At 38.6% G+C, this 20,302-nt stretch overlaps 1 protein-coding gene across 1 annotated transcript in view; it reads right to left on the reverse strand.

Moving 5' to 3' along the window:
- LOC150079124 (uncharacterized) overlaps window positions 1–20,302 on the reverse strand; it is a 243,579-nt gene that overhangs the window by 87,605 nt on the left and 135,672 nt on the right. The window contains exon 5 of the mRNA XM_090383381.1: window positions 545–593. Coding sequence (XP_090239507.1) covers window positions 545–593 — 49 coding nt within the window. The remainder of the gene's footprint in view (window positions 1–544; window positions 594–20,302) is intronic.

A 20,302-nucleotide genomic window follows, 5' to 3' on the forward strand; every position in this document is an offset into this window, starting at 1 on the left:
GCACTCTGACAGCTACCACCTATCTAAACATCACTGCTGACCAGGTACACCCTTTCATGGCAACGGTTTTCTCCTCTGTCGGTGCCATCTTTCAGCAGGATAATGGACCATGCAACACCGCCCGGATTGTTCAAGACTGGTTTGCGGAACATGAGGAAGACTTCCAAGTATTACCTTGGCCTCCAAATTCCCCAGACATCAATCTCATCGAGAATCTGTGGTTTGTGTTGGAACAGCAACTCTGATCAGAGGCATCTCAGGAGTTAAAGAATCTGCTGGTTACGAGTTAGTACCGGATACCACACGACACATTTAGAAATCTTGTAGTATCCATGCCTCGCTGGGTACGAGCTGTTTTGGCTGCATGTGAAGGACCATCATCATATTAGGTAGGTGGTCATAATGTTTTGGCTCATCAGTGTGTGTGTGTGTGTGTATACGCGCGCACGCTCTTAAGTAATCTAATAAAGTGAAATTTTCTTATCAATTTCTAAAAATAAAAAAGTAATTTGCATTGAATTTGAAGTATCAGTTATAAATATACCTTTTCTCCAGCTATTGAACAAAGCATCCTCTTCTGTGAATTCTGATGACTAGACAGTAGAAAATTTAATGTTCTCATTAAAATCAGATTAAAAATTCATATTTAAACTTCACATTTGACTTGCAAATTTTGATATTGTGTATGTGCTAATAAATTTGAATACTAAAAAAGGCATCAAAATTTAGTAAAAAATATGTTATAGATAAAGACAAATGTGAGTAATGTTAGCAGTAGGCAGATAATCCTTAAAACAAGTGGATGACCACTTGTTTAGCTATTTACTGGGTGCCCTGTCCACTGATGTATATAAGTTACTTTTTTAAAAACAAACTATGCTAATTGGCTGATAGAAAAAAAACAAAAAAAAAAAAAAACAGTAATTTATTTTATTAAATGAAACTCAGGTTAATTGACTTTTTTTTTTATTAATCTTACACCACTTAAGTAAATAAAGACTTAAAAGAAATAAAGACCTTTTCCTGTGGAGTGGAAATTTTTATTTGCAGTGTATGTGTGTGTGATACAACACAAAAGCAACTCCTCTCCAGTTGCTGTTCCTCCCCACTATGAAACCTTTGCATTATTTTGTTAACTTTATGGTTACTTGGGGTTTAAAAAAAAAATTTTTTTTTTTTTTTGTGCAACCCCCAAACATGAGCATAGGACCTATTGTGGGTCGTTGTTGTTATTTGGTTTTTTAGGAGCATTAGCAACTAAGGGAATATGCAGTGATCATTCCCTGACCTTTCCGCATTCTCCGTATTTGGTGGTGATGGGCTCGAACCCTGGTCTAATCAAGAAGTGTGTGCTACGCACTGTTGCTCCTTCCCACCTGGCTACGGAGGCATAGGTGTAGGTCAAAGACAGAAAATACTTGACAGAGTTCAGTGAAAATTGGTTACCAAAACAGTAGTTCAGCTTTTTTTTTTATGTCATATTAAATTTTTTTAAAAAACATTTTGATATGGGTGACTGGTGTTTGGTATTCGGCCATCAGCCTTTTTACACATCCTTTCTTCTAATTTACTGTGTTTATTCTGATATCAAAAAATTTAATCAGGATTTATTAACAAACTATAAATTGTAGTACTGTACCCAAAATACAGTAGAACGTTGGTTACTCAGAATAATTTGAAAAGCTTATCTTTCTTTCTTTTTTTTATTAATTAATGGCAGTTTGTTTGTTATTTGGTTTTTAGGAGCATTAGCAACTTTTTTTTTTTTTTTTTTTTTTATGTAAAACCCAAACATGACAGGTATTAGAACCTATAGTACTTAGTACCGTGCTTGGATTGGAGGCTGAGAAGACAGAAGATATTTGTTGACACTGAACTTCTGTAGATTGTAATTTTCAGGAAATACATATGAAGGAAGGTTGTTCCAGAAAACAGTAGTTGAATGAATAAACAAGGAAGAAGAAAAGTTGGTTCTGTGAGTTTGAAGTTGGACAGAGAATGGATGTTGGCTGGTGGCTGCATATGTTCAGACTGTTTTGAAAGAGAGAGCTGGAATTATAGAAGCCAATTCAGAAGAACAGTGCCCACGGAAGTATCTGTAGAAGAGGCATGCAGCAGAATCTGTTAGAGATGAATAGTTAATTAACTTAACTGCCCTCTTCTGAATGGAATCAAGAAGCCTGAGATTTTGGGGGCACCACCCCAGATGTGGAACAATATTCCATGGTAGGGCGGATTTGCGATTTATACAGAGTGAACAGCTGTTTTGAAGAAAAGTAACGCCGAAAGAGAAAAACCAAGTTTTTTAAATGCAGAGGAAGCAATATTGTAATGCTTGTGCCAAGAGAGATTAGAAGTCAGGGTAATCCCCCAAAACAGATATATCATTTGGCCTAGAAATCAGAGTATCATCAAAGATAAGCATAGGAGCAGAAAATTCCGTTCTGCGAGATCAACTAAGTTGTCTTTGCCCCACTGGAGAATTACCTGAAGATCGGCATTTAAGGAATTCGTAGCAGATTATCGAGAAGTTGAAGCTGATTGAGCAGAGCAAGGTTTCTCGAAATGGAAAGTGGAATGCAATGTGCTATCATCAGCAAAACTATGGATAGGATTTGAAGGTCACTAATATACAAGAGGAAAAGAGTGTGGGAAAGAACTGAACCTTGGGGGGACACCGGCATTAGTGTAGAAGATAGAAGACAGAGAGCCATCTACGATCACTCTCAGTGAGAAAACTGCATAACCAATTACAAAAAACAGTTGGCAAACCATAAGATGGAAGCTTGTTTAGAAGACCTTTACACCAAACATGATCGAAAGCCTTTGAGATGTCAAGAGCAACTACTTCTGTTTCACCAAACCTTTCCATTGAATTACTCCATAAATGAGTAACATAAGCCAGAACTTCACCAGTGGATCGACACTGATGGAATCCATACTAGCGATCGTTGATCATACGGAAGTTTTCTAGGTGGTTTAAAAGTTGGCGGTTAATTGATTTCTCCATTACTTTAGAAAGAGTAGAAGTAACTGCAATGGGACGATAATTGGATGGGAGGGATTTGTCACCCTTTTTAGGAACTGGCTGGATATGAGCAAATTTCCAAGCAGAAGGAAAAACACCTTTGGAATAAGAAAATAAAAAAAGTGGCAAAGAATAGGAGTAAGTTCAGGAGCATAGGTTTTGGGAATGAGTGTAGAAATACCATCCGGAACTGGAGCTTTCTTAGCATCAAGATTCGTCAAAATCCTTCTGACATCCTTTTGATGGAAGACCACAGTAGGCATTGAAATGAGCATGTTGGGAATGGTGGGAGGTGTTTTACCAAGATCATTAATACATGAGTTGGAAGAAAAATGGGATGCTAGCAGGTCAGCTTTATCCTTGAGCAGAGGTGGGAGCAGAGATGGGCAAAAGTTGCAGCCAATAGCTTTGGCAAGAGACTAGAATGCTCGGCTACCATTAGGGCAAGATGTAAGTTTTTTACTCTTAGCCTGTTCAAACTCTAGTTTTGACTGATTAATAACTGCTTTAGAATTGTTGTGAGCTTTGTTGTAGGCAGAAAATGAAACTGAAGAATTAGAAAGAAGTCAATTACGATATGCAACATTCTTCTCTTGAACAACCTTAGCACATTTATTGGAAAACCAAGGTTTGGATAAAGGATGAGATTTTAAAGTGGAGTGTGGGATAAAGGATTCCAATCCTGCAAGAATAATTTCACTGACACCATCTGAGCAAACATGGACATCATAAGTTTTGAAACAGTAATCCAACAAAGTAAAAGAAGTCAGACGGATCATCCCATTTTGCATTCTTTTAACGCCAAACAACATGAGGTTGGGAATAGCTATGAGATAAAGATCCATTGGAGAAGAGACAATCACCAAGTTGTGATCTGAAGTGCCTAAAGGACCTCTTCGACCATGCACTTTGTAGGGTTGTTTGCGAGAAAAAGATCACGCATGTTAGCTGTATGGTTAGGATTGTCCGGTATTCTTGTAGGAAAATCAACAATCTGTGCAAGGTCATTAGTAATTGCAAAAGCCTCAGCATCTCGACCATCTGGGTCGGTGTGACTAGAAAACGGAAGCCAGCTGGAGTTATGAACATTAAAATCACCAAGGAAAATTACCTCACTGTTAGGAAAGTTGGACTGGAGAAAGGCAACTTGCAAAGAGAGGAAGTCAAAGAGCTCCAAGTGATTAGTGGAGTTGGGAGAATGGTAGAGACAACAGATGAATTTGACACAATGAGGTAGAGAGATTTTAAGCCAGAGAAGGTCAAATAGAAGAGATTCCAAATTGCCAAGTCTCTGACGGGGGAATACCAGAACGGACATATGCACAAGTACCACCTTTGAGGTGAAAGGAATCACACAGCGAATAATTTGGGCATCTGAGATGAGCAGTAGTTGAATCAACCGATAACTGAGATTCTGTCAGGAAAAAGTACATGGAGTTTGGCAGAGTGGAAGTGGAAATGGACATCATTGAGATTAGAATTGAGAGAACTAAGGCCATATTGCTCCAGGGATATGTGGTGGTCATTCCCTGACCTTTCCGCATCCTCCGTATTTGGTGGTGACGGCCTCGAACCCCGGTCTAATCAAGAAGCGTGTGCTACGCTCTGCTGCTCCTTCCCACCTGGCTACGGAGGCGCCTCAAAACAGAAGGAACTGGAAAGTTGCTGGAGAGGCCTTCATCCTGCAGTGGAGTGAAAATGGCTGATGATGATGATAGTGATTACATTTGGAAATTGAATTTTGATTGTAATAAGCGAAAGATCAAGTTTACTACATGTTTATAACCGATTGTACAAACAATAAGCCCAAGAAACCAAAAACTGCAAATTGTTTTTATTGTTTTATAGTTGTGACCTCTAAAATTCTATGTAACCTTCAGAAATGTGCTTTAGAAAAATATCACAGAGACTACTGGGTTTTCTCATATTTCAGATTAGTTTAGCTCCAGATTCAGTAGGAATAATATCGCCTGAAACTGTGCGATTTATTATTTTTTTCAATTTTTTTATGGTAAAATGTAAATGAAAATAAAACACAGTTTGAACATTGCAACAAAAAACAGAAATTATTAATAGAATTAGAAAAGGTGAAAATTTAGGAAATCTCTCCAAAGAGTTTAATGTTTGATTTGTTTTGAGGTCTAAAAAAATTTTGAGGTCTAAAAGCCGAATAAGTAAATATGGACCGATTATTCTCTTTGTTCCTGTAGCTTGACATTAGAATTAAAATTTTGGGGTCTAAAAAGCTTAATGGATATGGGAGGATTATTCTCTACATTCCTTGTTTGTTGTTTGGTTTTTAGGAGCATTAGCAACTAAGGCCATATTGCTCCGGGATATGCGGTGGTCATTCCCTGACCTTTCCGCAACCTCCGTATTTGGTGGTGACGAGCTCGATCTACATTCCTTAAGTCGGACTTTAGTGCTTTTTTGTGGTGTCCATCATTGCTCCTTTTAGCCCTGGCAGAGTGGATTTCTTCTACCAGGTTTCTAGCCTCCCAATGGAGGCATGAGTGGTGCCACCAGTGTCCAAGAGATAAGGGAAGATTAGTTGTTAGTGTGTTAATAAGTTAGTCCTATATAAAAAAAGAAAGGCATCTTGTCTTTCTGTCTAGTGAGCTAACTTCTTTACTTCACAATAGCAAATTTAAATAACTTTACAAAAATAACACTATACTACAATCAACCACTCTTTTAAGTAAATTACTTTCAAAATCGCTCAGGAATTGCTATTGTCACTCGCTTGGCACTCAGGGCCCTCATTTCAGTTGTCCATCACCTCTAACAGTCTATCTAGTTCCTCACTGAATCTATTCAAACTAATCATCTCCACAACACCAGATAGGTATTGTGGAGGTGGATAGTTCTTTCCAACAATCAATCAACCACCCTCTGACCGAAGGAAAATTTTCACACATCTGACCTGCAACCACCCTATTTCAATTTCAATTTATGTCCCCTTGTGTGTATTCTGAGCAAGAAGAATGATTTCATCAGCATTGAGATTGCTCAATCCATTTAATACCTCAATCAAATCTACTTGGAGGTGCCTAGTCCCCAGACACTGCAGTTTGCCAAACTGAAGCCTTTCCTGGTAGAAGCAGCCTTTTGCTCCCCTCACCAATATTATAGCTCTTCTCTGCACCCATTCCAACAGATACATATACTTCATAAAATGGGTGTTTCAGACCTGTATGCAGTACTCAAGATGTGGCATATACAACGGATATAACTGTATTTTAGGGTCACGAGGGCCTCCTGGGCTATACTGTTCCTGTTCATGATTTACTTATGACTAAATCATCACTATTATGACAATGAAAGACAATTATTTACAAGTTCCTACATCTCAAATAGCGAAACAGTTCTTCAAAATCTGCATCACTGCCAAGAAGGTGTATAAAGTTAAGGTTCCTGCAAGTTAGACAGAGAGAGCTAAAGCTGTATTTCAAATTACCTGGCTGTTGAGAATATTCAATGAGGTTATGTTTGACTCTTAGCTGGGATTGGCAAAAAGAACACTGAAGAGGGTTCTCCCACATAAGCAAATACAGATGAGTTGGACGGGGATGACCGACTGGAGTCTTGCTTGAATCACTTCTTATCTGCTTCTCCTGAAACTGAATGTCCACAGCTGCAGTTATATTTTTTTTATCTGCAGGAATTTATTATCGACATAGTGATTCCTACATGGTGTTTTAATAATGGATTTGCAATCAGTGTAGGGCACTTTTGGGGAAGAGGAAGGTCCAGTGTCGGGATGTTTAACGTACTATTTGCACATTCATTTCCTAGAAAGCTGACATGACCAGAGATTCAGCATAAGGTGACTATGATTGAATGTTTGATAGTGTGTCACAAACCAGATTGATCTGTTTCAGGATGGGATGAGAGGGAGAAAAAGTAGACTGAATGGTAGTGAATGCATTTAAGCTGTCTGTACATATCAAACCTTGCTTTAAATGGTGACTGTTTATGTTATCTAGGACTAGTTTTATTACATACAATTCTATGGTATAGATACTGCATTCAATAGGAAGAAACACAGTTGCAAAAAAGGTGTAAAAAACTGATGCAGCACCTAAAGATACATCTGTTTTGGAGCCATTGGTATAGATGAGTTTCTTTGAGTTTTCCAAGGTATGTACTTCATGTAGCTGCTGAAAGTTGTTTGCTAGGGTGCATTTTCCCCATTGTAGAAAGAAATTGTCACAAAGGTAAGAATGGAGTCCAGGGAGGTTCAGCATATCTTCCAAGTACATCTTGGAAGATATGCTGGAATTATGCATGAACTCTTCCAACTAAAGTCCCACAGGGCAATTTTCATTAGGTTTATTGTAGTAGAGCATGGCATATTGTGGGTCAAACAGACATACTGTGGACAAGAGATGTTCTGAAGGGTTCCACAGCTTTCCTAAGGGCTAGAGAACTTTTTCTTGTGACGTATATAAGGTCTATAGTGATGTAAGAGGGAGCTTCTATTAGCACCCTGAACATAGCAGAGATGGCTCTTAGGATGTTCAATTTTAGAGAAGCTGTCCGAAGATAAGCTATATGAGTGGCAAAATTAAGCTTATTATCTAAATATAAGCCTGATAAACAAAAACTGTTGGTAAGAGGAATTGGACTGATTTTTAAATATGTTTTCTGGATCTGAATATAGTTTCCATGATTCTATTTTGGCTATGGAAAGTGAATTTGCCTTTCAAAAGTATTCATAGTTTGCGAGTGATAATAGATGACTATAATAGTGATAATAGTGACAACAGATAATAGAATTAACCTGATATGTTCTGTGGCACAGGAAGTTTTGTAAAAATGGGTAACTGGCCTCTCAAACCAAAAGAATAAAGATCTTGAAGAACACCATATTGCTAAGTGGTAGAAGGCTTTCTCAATATCAAGAGTAACCATAACTGGGTGTTTCTCCTTATGAAAGCACTTCACTTCTGCTTTGATCATCAAATCTAATGTGCAACAATCCTTTCAAAACCTATACTGATTACTGTTTAGCAAGTTTTTAGTTTCCAGGAATCACATTAGCTATTGGTGAACCATTTTTTCCAAGGCTTTGCCTAAACAGCTAGTCAGTGAAAAAGAGTCTGTGATTATGTGGAAAGGTGTAATCCTTTCCTGGCTTCAGGAAGTCTAGGACAATTGTGAAATAACAGAACTTTGACGAGTATATTTCTGTATTTTCTAAAAATATTCATTTGTAGAAATTTAACAATGAGCTTTTTGCTTTGTTGTTTTAACATTATGGTGTAGAACTCATCTGGAGCAGCACTACTAGATGTTTATTGAGAGGCTCTGAAAGTTCTGTTGATGGAAATGGCTGGTGTGATACCATAGTAGAGAAGCTTCCTTTTCTTTGCTTTTCTTCTTATTTGGTTGAACTTGGCTTTAAGTCTTTATAACTTAATGAGGTTATTAGTTATAGAAAATTTGTGAAACAAATTCCAATGCTCTATTATATTTGGCCTATATTGGTTTATATTTAGTTTAGATTTAAATTACTTAGCATATATTGATCATTACAGAAACAGAGAACTTCTTGTCGTTTTTTGCCTTCAGTCTGGGTGGTTGACTCCAGTTTAAGTCATCTGGATTGTGGGTAAAAAAGCGATAATTTTTTTTTTTTTTTTTTGCGTTTTTTAAATCCCTGAATGTATATGTATTATTTGATTGATTTACTTTTTCTATCATTTTCTATTATCTTTAATATTTTATATATATATATATATATATATATATATATATATATATATATATATACAGTCAGTCCTCATAAAGCATGATAGCTGTCTTCCTAGAAACCCTCGTGCAATATAAACACGAGGTGGTCGGCACATAACCCTATTTTTCCCTATGGGAAAAATAGGGTTATGTGCCGACCACCAAAGATTGAACACACATTTGTAACCAAAACATTACCAAACGCAATAAATAATCGTAATAAAATACTTACGTATTTTATTACGATTATTATAATAAAATACGTAAGTATTTTATTACAACTATTACATAACAAAATATTGCTAATGCTTTTGCTTCTATCATAAGCAAACTTGTTCTTTGTTTGATCTTCTATCCAAAGAGGCATTACGTCTCTTCCAATTCTTTGTCTTGATCTAATGGATTTTGTTACACTGAGTTTTTCCTGCTATGAAAGTTGTTTTTATTTTCTCTGCATTCTTTCTAATTCTCGGCGTAGCGTCATTTAGGCCTGTAGCATGTGCAACATCACATGGTCTTTCATTTTGCTCAAAGTGTTTCACAATTTCATATTTTTTCTCTATCGACAGAGGCAGACTGTCCATAAGCCTTACCGGGGAAACCCCAGTGGCTCGGAGGCCAGAAGTGTGATTTTGGCCATAAATGCTAGTGTGAGGCCGCTACAAATTTTCCTGGGTAAGAATTTTTGACCCAGTCCATCTCTGTCTATCGATATTGCTTCTTTTTTTTCTCTCTGAACCTGTAGTGTCTTCACCAGGATGCTTCCTTTTCACAACTTAAGTATTTTACTAATTTTTAGGGAATAAAGCACAATTACAAAACGAGGAGACACACTTGATACACATAAACAAAGCGGCGTGCATGTAGCAACTGAATAAACAACACCGTAAAGGCAGAGACACACTATTAATAATTAACACTTCAGTAGCTCACATTTTACTAAAGCACATTTCTGGGGGTTACTACTGTAAAACAATAAAAACAATTTCCAGTTGCGTTTCTGCTAGTGGAATCTGTTATAAACTGGTAGTAAACTCGATCTAATTGCATTTGCAATAATACCAATAGCTGGAATTGTGTGGATTTTTACATTATTATGGTGAAATGTGTTTCCCTTTCACTGATATAAAAAACATAAATACATTTTCAGAATCTTCTCTTCATTCCTATCGTGTTGTGTTCAGTTGAGATGATTCCGCGTTCTACTACCATTTCCTGTAAACACAAAGGCAAATCATGCATAAGCGAATTCAGTTCGTGTTATACAGGGTGATTCACTACCAGTGCGACAAACTTGCAGGAGGTGTAGGGTGCACAAAGACGAATCGGAATCACATAGCATTGCAGGGTCCAAAATGCCTTCGTCATGCGGTACAAGACGTTGAACGGGAGGTTGCATGAACAGCGATCCCGCTGGAAGTCAGCATCTGCGAACCAGTTCTTGAGGCAGTAGGATGGACGAGTATTCAAACGTTGAAGTAGCCGACATGCACCTCGCATATGGAGCTGCGGACTGTAACGGGCACGCTGCTCTGTGCTTGTACCAGGAACGTTTCCCACACAAGCGTGCTCCTCATCATACGATTTTCACACGTGTGCACAGAAGGTTACATGAGACTGGTTGTTTCGCAAGATGTACCATGAATCGAGAGCGAACAACGAGGACGCCAGACAATGAGGAGAATGTCCTACGTCTTGCAGAAGGCAATCTGAGTACGAGTACTCGGGCGATAGGTCAACAATTGGGTATATCCCAATCCACTGTATGGAGGATACTGTCAATAAACCAAATGAGTTCATACCATCTGCAATGCGTCCAATCATTGGAGCCTGTGGATTATCCACTTCGGAGGACTTTTGCTACTTGGTTTCTTCAACAGAAACGGTTCTCAAATGTTGACTTCCAGTGGGATCGCTGTTCATGCGACCTCCAGTTCAACGTCCTCTACCGCATGACGAAGGCATTTCGGACCCTGCAATGCTATGTGATTCCGATTCGTCTTTGTGCCCCCTACACCTCCTGCAAGTTTGTCGCACTGGTAGTGAATCATCCTGTATACAATATCGTTCCCCTATTTATAAATCGTGTATGATCGAATTCGTGTAATGTAAACACGTGTTATACGAGGACTGACTGTATATACAGCCAGGCCTCGCATAACGCGAGTTCGATTAATGCAATTTTCAGTTAACACTATTTGAAAAATTATACCACTTTTCACTTTACAAAATGCAAATTTCCAGTTAACGTGATTTTTTTTTTTTTTTTTTATGCGATAGTTGAAAAAGATTTGAATCGCGCGTTAAGCTTACCGCGAGTCGTACGGTCAATAAAAAACAAACGTTTGCCTGCTGCCCACCTCGGTGTGTCCCATCAACCATCGGAAGAAGACGTGTTACTTGTTTGTCTCCTGCTAATAGTCAATGCACACTTGCATAAAAATTCAAATTTTTAAATGAGCCAGATGAAAATGTTACCACAAAGGAGATAACGGTAAAAGAATTAGATGAAATCTTTCATATCGCATAGAACCTCAAACAAAAGGTTTGAGGTTCTCTGCGATATTTATTTCGCCAGGGCCCAGAGAAGATCGTTGTCGGCTATCGGAAATTTATTGATGAAAAGAGAAAGTCAACACTGCTCAAATATTTCCGCAAGAGTCATTTCTTCATTGTGTATTTTATGTCAGAGGTTCTAAAACTTTCTCGGTTCAGGGCGCCCTTAGTGTCTCAGTAATTTTTTCAAGGCGCACTCATACCAAAAGAAATACCTAACAGTTCCGTTTAGTAGTTAGGTCCAAACAACTTAATAAGAAATGTTGAAACTGTGAACTATCTCGAGCTAGTAGTTCGCGCGGTGTCCGACAGATGTCAAGTATCGCTGTGTTTGCCTCGAAAATTTAATTTTCTGCAGTGCACAGCTTGGGAACTGCTGTTTTATGCAATAAACATTTAATTCCATAATTATTTTCATTATCTTTTACATTATATACAGTTAAAAAGATATTTAAAAGGTATTTTTTAAATTCTTTATGGACATTCCAGAAGGTCAAGGACCAATTATAATTTTTCCTATTAATTATAATTATATTCAATTAAAGCGTTTCCGTTTTGCGCGATGCACTCGGAGGACGAATTAATCGTGTTAATCAAGGCCTGTGTGTGTTTTTTCACTCACTCATTCATCTCTTTCCTAAATACCAGGGGAGGATGCAGTGGTGTGTAATGTAATTTAAATATTGATGCTTAATAATTAAGCTAAATAAGAAAGAATATAAAAGATTAAAACTGGGGTTAGTATGAACTAACTTTAACATTTATGGTTTGTGTTTTTTTTTTTATCACGCACACACTCTCATTCATTCTTCTGGCTTTCATTTCATTCGTTCGACTCTTGCTTTCTGCACTGCACTCTCTGGGCACCTCAACTTACTATTATTCTTCAGTTGTGGTGCAGACCTAGCCACAAGTTTTTTGCAGGCCAAGGGACAATGTAGTCATAGTGTTGTTAGTATATATAAAGTAGTGTAAGTTATTATTAACTTTGTATTCTTTAAGCCAATTACATTTACTTTTCCACTCATTCCCATTCGCCATAACACTCATTCACTCTCTTTCCACGTGCTGGATCGGTCTTTCTTTCACTAAAACTGATATTTATTCCCTTTTACCATAATTCCTAATTCACTCTTTCACTCAGTGACCAAACTATTCATTCTGTCTTTCATTCTACCTTGTATCCCTTTGCTACCAGCTTACTGGTGTTTTTCAGCTAATCTGCTTCCCTCGCTGCCTGTACATCGCCCCTCCCCCAGATGGTTACTTATTTGGTGTGGGGCCCCAGGTTCCTACACATGGCAGTGTAGTCCTAGGTGGGTATCCAGGTCAATCCAGTTTTGTCATGTCAGGGTGCAGAATACTGCTGTCCTGAAAGTTATTAGGTCTCCCACCATACCCATCGTCTGGGTATGGTGGGAGACGTGAGCAATTTTAACTATTGATTATTATTTAATTGCTGGGGGGGGGTGCGAAATTGCCATTCTTTGGATAGTTCTGCACATTTCGAATACCTTCTGTGTGAAGGTTCTAAAGGCTTTATAATTTTCCTCTTCTATAATGAATGGATGTTCTTCTCCCCTTGGAAAGGGGCCAATCTGTGCTATTAGCTGTGTTCTGGGGATGTCATAAATTATACATTCATATAAAATGTGAGCCCAGTCTTCACTCTCACCATAGGTGCAATTTGGGTCATCAGGTCAGCCCTTAGGATGTTAGTTTTGCCTTTAGTGAGCCGTGACCTGTCAGTATGAATGTTGTCCAGGGGCATACCACTAGGCGGATTTGGGCTGACCATTGCCACCCATGGCAGAAACCTTTTAGTAACTAGAGCTCTGGTTTCTTGCTCCCAATTTCTTTGCTATAGCTCATTGAGTTTTGTGGCTATTCTTTTTCTTTCAGCATTGAAGGTGCTGGCTGTATCAAGGGCTATCCCCAGAAATTCTGTGGGTATGCCCTTTTTAAATATATAATACAAGACTCCTTTGGCTACTTCCAGGTAAAGTGGGACAGCTCCGGCCAGCAACGTAGTGCAGATATGCTCACTGTGCAACATGCTCTGGTAACGGTGAGAAGTATTGTCCTTTGTATCGATTCTGATTTATTGCTATTTCTTACTATGGCTGAACGGGTGAACCATGCACCGGCTCCATAGGTGATAACAGGTAGGAACATTGCATGGTATATGATTGCCAGGGTCTTTCATTTGAGCCCCCAGTCTGATCGACTGATCCTGGCAATCATACCTGCATAATTTCTCACCTTCTTCACCAAGTAAGTCAAATAGGGATAAAAAGTTAATTCAGAATCAAAGACCACTCCAAGATATTTTAGTTCCGTCACTATTTTTATAGTAGTTGTGTTAATTTTAATTTGTGGATGTCTTCTTATGTCCAAATTGTCTTTTAGAAGTATTAGTTTGGTTTTTTTCAGGCAATATTTTGAGCATGTGCATTTGTGCCCACTCCTGTAGCTCCAAGAGGGTGGCATTTGATCTTTGCTCTACAACCACTTGCATGTTACCTTTTACAAGGAAAATCATGTCATGAAATCAAAGACCAGGCTTTCCATAGGGCCCAGATCCAAGGCCAAAAATTCACCCAGAACAATGTTCCAGAAGAAAGGGCCAGGGATTGAACACTGTGGGCAGCCTGTATTCACAGGACGTGTCAATTCCTGGAATCTTGTGGGCACTGAGACACTTCTGTCTGTAAGATAGCTGTTCATTACCTTATACAGGTTTTGTGGGGCATTTGCCTGGCGGAGTCTCCTAAGGTTTGTTATTTTGTTATTTGGTTTTTAGAAGCATTAGCAACTAAGGCCATATGCTCCGGGGATATGCGGTGGTCATTCCCTGACCTTTCCGCATCCTCCGTATTTGGTGGTCACGGGATCGAACCCCGGTCTAATCAAAAAGCGTGTGCTACGCACTGCTGCTCCTGTCCACCTGGCTACGGAGGTGCCTCAGTCTCCTAAGGACACTAGGCCACCAGAGTGAGTCAATAGAGATTGCCAGCATATATTTCTCCTCTGAGTTTTTAACTGTTGTCAGTAGGTGGTGCATGGTATCCTCCGTAGTTTCCCTGCTTAAAACCATACTGATTGTTGGAATGTAAACCTGCATCTATGTATTGAGCTATCTGTTATATATTAGTCTTTTGTATATTTTCTCTAGTACAGGGAGTAGGGCTATTGGTCTATATGATTTGGGATCAATAGAGGGTTTCCTCGGTGATTTTTAGAATTAATTTTAATACAGCTTTTTCCATATTTTTGGGAATATACCTTCTGTCATACAATTATTATATAGTGCTATTAATTTGTCTGGTACAATTTCCACTAATTTTTTGATAATCTCAACCTCTAAGGGATCAAAACCTGGGCATTTATTGTTTTTGGTTTTAGATAGTGCTATTTCTAAGTCTTGTACAGTAAACAGAGGTTCAATACTGGCATTGTCATATTCAGTGTTTTCTTTTATAATGTCCAGCTGGGTGTGGGAATGATCCCCAATTTCTGTCTGAATAATACTGTTTAGGATGTTATTTACAGAGTCTGCCCAACACAGGGTTGGGGTTTCATCTGGTTTCACAGCAGTTTCTAAGACAACATCTCCTCTTGGCAGCTTGTTCGTTACTATTCTGTAGACAACTCCCCAAGGGTTATTGTTTCTGGTGGTTCTCACCAAGTGTCTCCTGAGTACAGTGAGTTCAGGGCATCACCAGGGGGGCTGCCTGCTTCCTCGGTTTTTTTTTGTGGGATAGACAGGTCTGCTGTTTTTGTTAAAACATTTGTCATAGTCAGTGCTTGTATGTCCGGGCTACAGTTGCTTGATCTAGACGACTCATTTTCCTGTTTTTGCAGCTGAGCTGCTGTATGTTCTGCAAAAATCTGCCAGTTTGCCTTATTGAGGTTATACCTTTTGATATCCAACAAGGAGTGTTGGGGTGGGAGGACAGTGATCCTCGAGGGATATGGGATGGAACTGAACTTTATCATCTTCAAACTGATTATGAGAGGCATATTCTCATTTCCAAGTGGGGCAAAGAAGAGGGGGCAAGTTTACCCGTGTTTGTACCTTGCAAAGAATCAGTAAAGGATCACTATTTAGTGGGTTATCTAGAACTGACCACTCCGTATTTGCATATATGGTAGACGAACCAATTGAAAGGTGTACTGCAGTTGTGTATCCTGCAGAAAAAGGGATATAAGTAGGCTCAGCAGTGTTTGTCAGGGTAAGGTGATAAGTATCAAGCAGGGATCCTATCAGCTTACCTCTCTTATTGATTGTTGGAGATCCCCACAGTGAATGATGAGCATTGAAATCCCTGAGTAAGTAGACCAGAGACGGTAGCTGATCTTTTAAAAATTTCAAGGTCATTTGAGAATGAGAAATTATGAAGAAGATACAGGAACCTCCCGCTTTACACTGTTAATGTATCCTGTGAAGATGCCATGTTAAGTAAAAACATGCTAATCGAATATAATAACCAATGTAAAAAACTGTAATTCATCCAATGGGCTTTCAAAATCTTTACAATTTTTTTTTTTTTTAATAACTTTTTACTGCCAATATAACTATAAAGAAGAACAAAGATGTTTGAAACAATTCAGTTTATTATGTAGTTCATATATGTAATTTACTTCCATAATAAATATTTGTCCAAATTACTGTAGTTTTCACACTCTTCTGTTTCCTTTTCTCTGCATACATCTCACTTTAGCAGCTCAAACCATTGTCTATGTTTCAGCAGACTTGAATGCTGCGATCGAGGTTAAGGTCTAAATCTATAAGTTGTTGTTTTAAAATTTCCATAGTGTGAAACAATTCTTGGAATTCCTTTAAAGTGATCTCCTCTGTTGTGCATTTTTTTCCTTTGTTGCAGTCATCATCTTCATATGCATGTTGTTGATCGATATTAAGGAGGTCATTATCTCTCAATTCTTCGGAATGTGAGTCTAATAACCCCCAGACATTTGTGCTGTCTACTTCATTAAAGCCTAGTTCTTGCCTGATGTTTGCAATTTCTTCAACAACAGAAGTTACTTGCTGATTAAAGCTTACAAAACTGTTTGCATAATGAGACAACATTTTTACACACAGCTCTCATGTTGAGTAAATTTTAATCAGTGTTAAATAAATTTTGGTAACGATTTAAAAACCGTGCTAATTCGAAAAATGTGTTAAACTTTTAACTGAAGAGAAATATGTTTGGATGGAAGGTTGTTTCTAATAAGAACCACCATTCCTACACAGGCTGGCGAGTCAATACTCCTATCTCATCTAAATATACTATAATTTTCAAGAGTAGGATGCACTTGCAAATTTAAATAAGTTTCTGGAAGGATATGCCTTCTAGTGCAAATCAATCAAAAAGGTCAAGTAAATTTTCCTTTATATTTTGAAAGCCTCTACAATTCCACTGAAGGATTTTTGCTATTATGTGGTTTCATGGATTGTTTTTGATTCTGAATACTTTTCAATTGTAGATTGCTTGTATTAATCTATTTTTCCCCCCTTAGAAAAGAAGGGGCATGTTATGTTCATCTCACTGTTCACATAGATTTCTAAAATTCCATCATTCTGTTCACCAATATCCATCCCAGTGGAGAGTGTTGGTTGCAGTTTGACAGTTTCTGTCACTTTTGATTTTGTTATTAGAGGAACATAAGCCAGAATGGTAATTGGGATATTACTGGATTGTTTAGCTATCTGTTGCAAAGGACACTGTTTGCAAACAAAGAGAAAGAAATATGCCAAATTAGGTTATTGTTGTTGTTATTGTTATTTTGGTTTTTAGGAGCATTAGCAACTAAGGCCATATTGCTCCGGGATATGCGGTGGTCATTCCCTGACCTTTCCGCATCCTCCGTATTTGGTGGTGACGGGCTCGAACCCCGGTCTAATCAAGAAGCGTGTGCTACGCACTGCTGCTCCTTCCCACCTGGCTACGGAGGCGCCTAAAGCCAAATTAGGAAGTAATATGTTTGGAGAAACTGATATGTCTGTCTGAACACCTACTAACTGAAATTATTGAGAAACTATGACATTCTGCTTTGATTATTTGTCTCCTTGCCTCGAAGTATGTGACATTGTTCTCCACTTCATATTTCTCAATTTTTTTTTAACAGAATGGGAGTTAGCTCAGAAGCATGGGTTTTGAGAAAAAGTGGAGAAATACCATCAAGGCCTGACACTTAGTTACACACTAAGCTTGATTTGCCTTCATCAATATCATTAAAAAATACAGAAAAACAATAATGGGCCCAAAACTGTGGGGGATTTCCGCTAATAATATTAGTCCAAGAAAAGCAGAGCCCATTGATAACTATTCTGAGTTCTCTCACTCAACCATTTACTTTTGACCCTTACAAACCCCAGTAACATCAATAATATTTCGTATCAGAAGAAGTAGTAACATGTGTGAAATGTTCTGAACATTTACAGGATATATGTACTTGAAAATTCACAGAACCGATTCAATTAGGAGGGATTGAAAAAACGCAGAAATAACTGAAACAGGGGATGCAGCCTCATCAACAAAAAAGAATGTGGCTTTTTGGTGCATATGAATGGGAACAAAATTTTTATACTTGACATTCATTAAAAACCATAAAGCTGAGTGTTTGCTGAAGATCATATGCCAAAAAATAAAGAGAGCATCACTATAATTATCAGAAGAATGGCCAGCCCAGAAGCATATCAAAAATATAACAGAAAGAATTAAAGCCATTTAACATAGTCGACACAGTGTTGAGAGTCAAGAGTCACTGGTGGTTACCTACAACTCCAATATGTGTTAAATTCAGTTCCCTATAAAGGCCAGATAATGTGTACAATGTGTAGTTATGTCATAGCGTAGGGTTCTGTTGTTCATCTGGCCTCTTAGCTTAAGGGTTGGTGGATGGAGCACGACCGACCCCTAGTTTCTGTCCGTGGCATGCGAAGCCAGCCACGGCAGGATGGAGAATTCAATGTCATATTACTGAAAACCAATTAGCAACCAGCCAAGCCTTGTGTCATGGCATGTTGTCTTGTTGACAGATACTGGAGTTGTCTGGATACACTGTCATCATGAAGGGATATACTTGGTCGGCAAAGACAGAAAGACAGGCATTCCCATTGAGCTATTGATTAATGGAGATCACAGGACCCAGGACATACCAGAAAAACAGTTCAAACCATAACACCACTGCCACCAAGCCTGCTGAACATGACCTGTGCATTCAAGTACCATATTCTAATGTTGCTTTCTTCAAATGCAGATACACCCATCAGCATAATAGAGTTGGAAATGGAATTCATCAGAACAGGCAACAGATTTCCACACATCAGTAGTCAAGTGTACTGATGCTGACATAGCGATGTAGGGAACAGTTTTTGTATCAGTAAGCATGGGTACCCATGATGGCTGTTGACTGTCATAGCCTATACGAGCTAATGACCAGTGCATAATCAGTGTGGATATTGATCTTGCTATTCCTACGTTGTACTGGGTGGCTAGCTGGGTCACTGTGCTGCATTGCAGCAGTGTTACAAGACGAAACACACAATGCATTGGCCACACATAGATGTAGTAGTAGTAGTGGCATGTGATGCAAGAAAGAAAGTATATGAGCTTACGCAGCATCAGCCAAAAAATAAAAAAAAATAAAAATATCACACAATTCCCTCCAAATGCCTGTCCAGTTCCTCCTTAAATTTATTCAACCTATCAACTTCCACAACAACAGATGGAAGTTTGTTCCAGCAATTAACCACCCGCTGGCTAAAGGCAAATTTCCGCACATCTATTCTACATCTGTCCTTTCTTAATTTGAATTTATCCCCCTTAGGTTTGTAATCTGAACAAGTGGAAGGATCCCATCAGAATTCAGCGTGCTCAACCCATTCAAGGCCTTATACACCTCAATCAGATCACCGCACAGGTGCCTAGTCTCCAGCCACTGCAATTTGCAGAACTTAAGCCTCTCTTGGTAAGAGGATCCCTTCATTCCCCTCACCAATCTTGTTGCCCTTCTCTGTACACGCTCAAGCAAATCTACATCCTTCCTAAAATGAGGCCTCCAGACCTGTACGCAGTACTCAAGGCGTGGCCTGACCATTGCCTTATACAGAGGGACAATCACCTCCTTTTCCCTGCTAGCAAAATTCCTATATATCATTGACAAAACCCCATGACCTGCCCTGGCAACCTGTCTGCATTGCTCAGAAAACTTCATATCTGACTGCACAATTACTCCCAGGTCTTTTTCATTTTCTACCACCTTAAGTGTAGTACCACACAGTTGGTACGTTTCTCTGGGGTTACTTCTACCCATATGCAGTACTTTGCATTTGTCAAGGTTAAACTTCAGTTGCCACTTCTTAGCCCATCTGCCCAAATCATCTAGATCCTGTTGCAGTAGCACACTGCCATTGCTGTCATTAACAACCCTGCCAGCCTTTGTATCATCTGCAAACTTCGACATTAAGCCTGATATATCTTCATCAATATCATTGATAAATATACAAAACGACAGTGGACCCAACACTGAACCCTGTGGGACTCTACTAATAACATCAGTCCTTTAATTAATTAATTAATTAATTAATTAATTAATTTAATTAATTAATTAATAATTAAATTAATTAATACCAAATTAAAATTTTTAATTTGTTTAATTAATAACAAAGATCACATGTGAAACATGTGACCTTTGCCTTTGGTTATTCGACCGCTGCTGAGCCAGTCACAATACACTAATTTCACCACAGGACAGGAGTATTTAACTACGTTGAGTGTTGCAATGTACTATCACCTGTATGTTTTGCCGCCAAAGTCGGCAAAGATCTTAATGACGATTCATTATTTTCTCGCAGGAAACACACAAATCTCAGCATACTACGTGAATACTGATTGCCACGTATGCAAACTACAATCAGCCATTCCTGACTTTAGGCCTTCACTTGCATCATGGACCATTCCTACGGGGGGGGGG

Source organism: Mastigoproctus giganteus, chromosome 10, assembly GCF_048544385.1.
Source record: "Mastigoproctus giganteus isolate SK-2022 chromosome 10, ASM4854438v1, whole genome shotgun sequence".
Lineage (NCBI taxonomy): Eukaryota > Metazoa > Arthropoda > Arachnida > Uropygi > Thelyphonidae > Mastigoproctus > Mastigoproctus giganteus.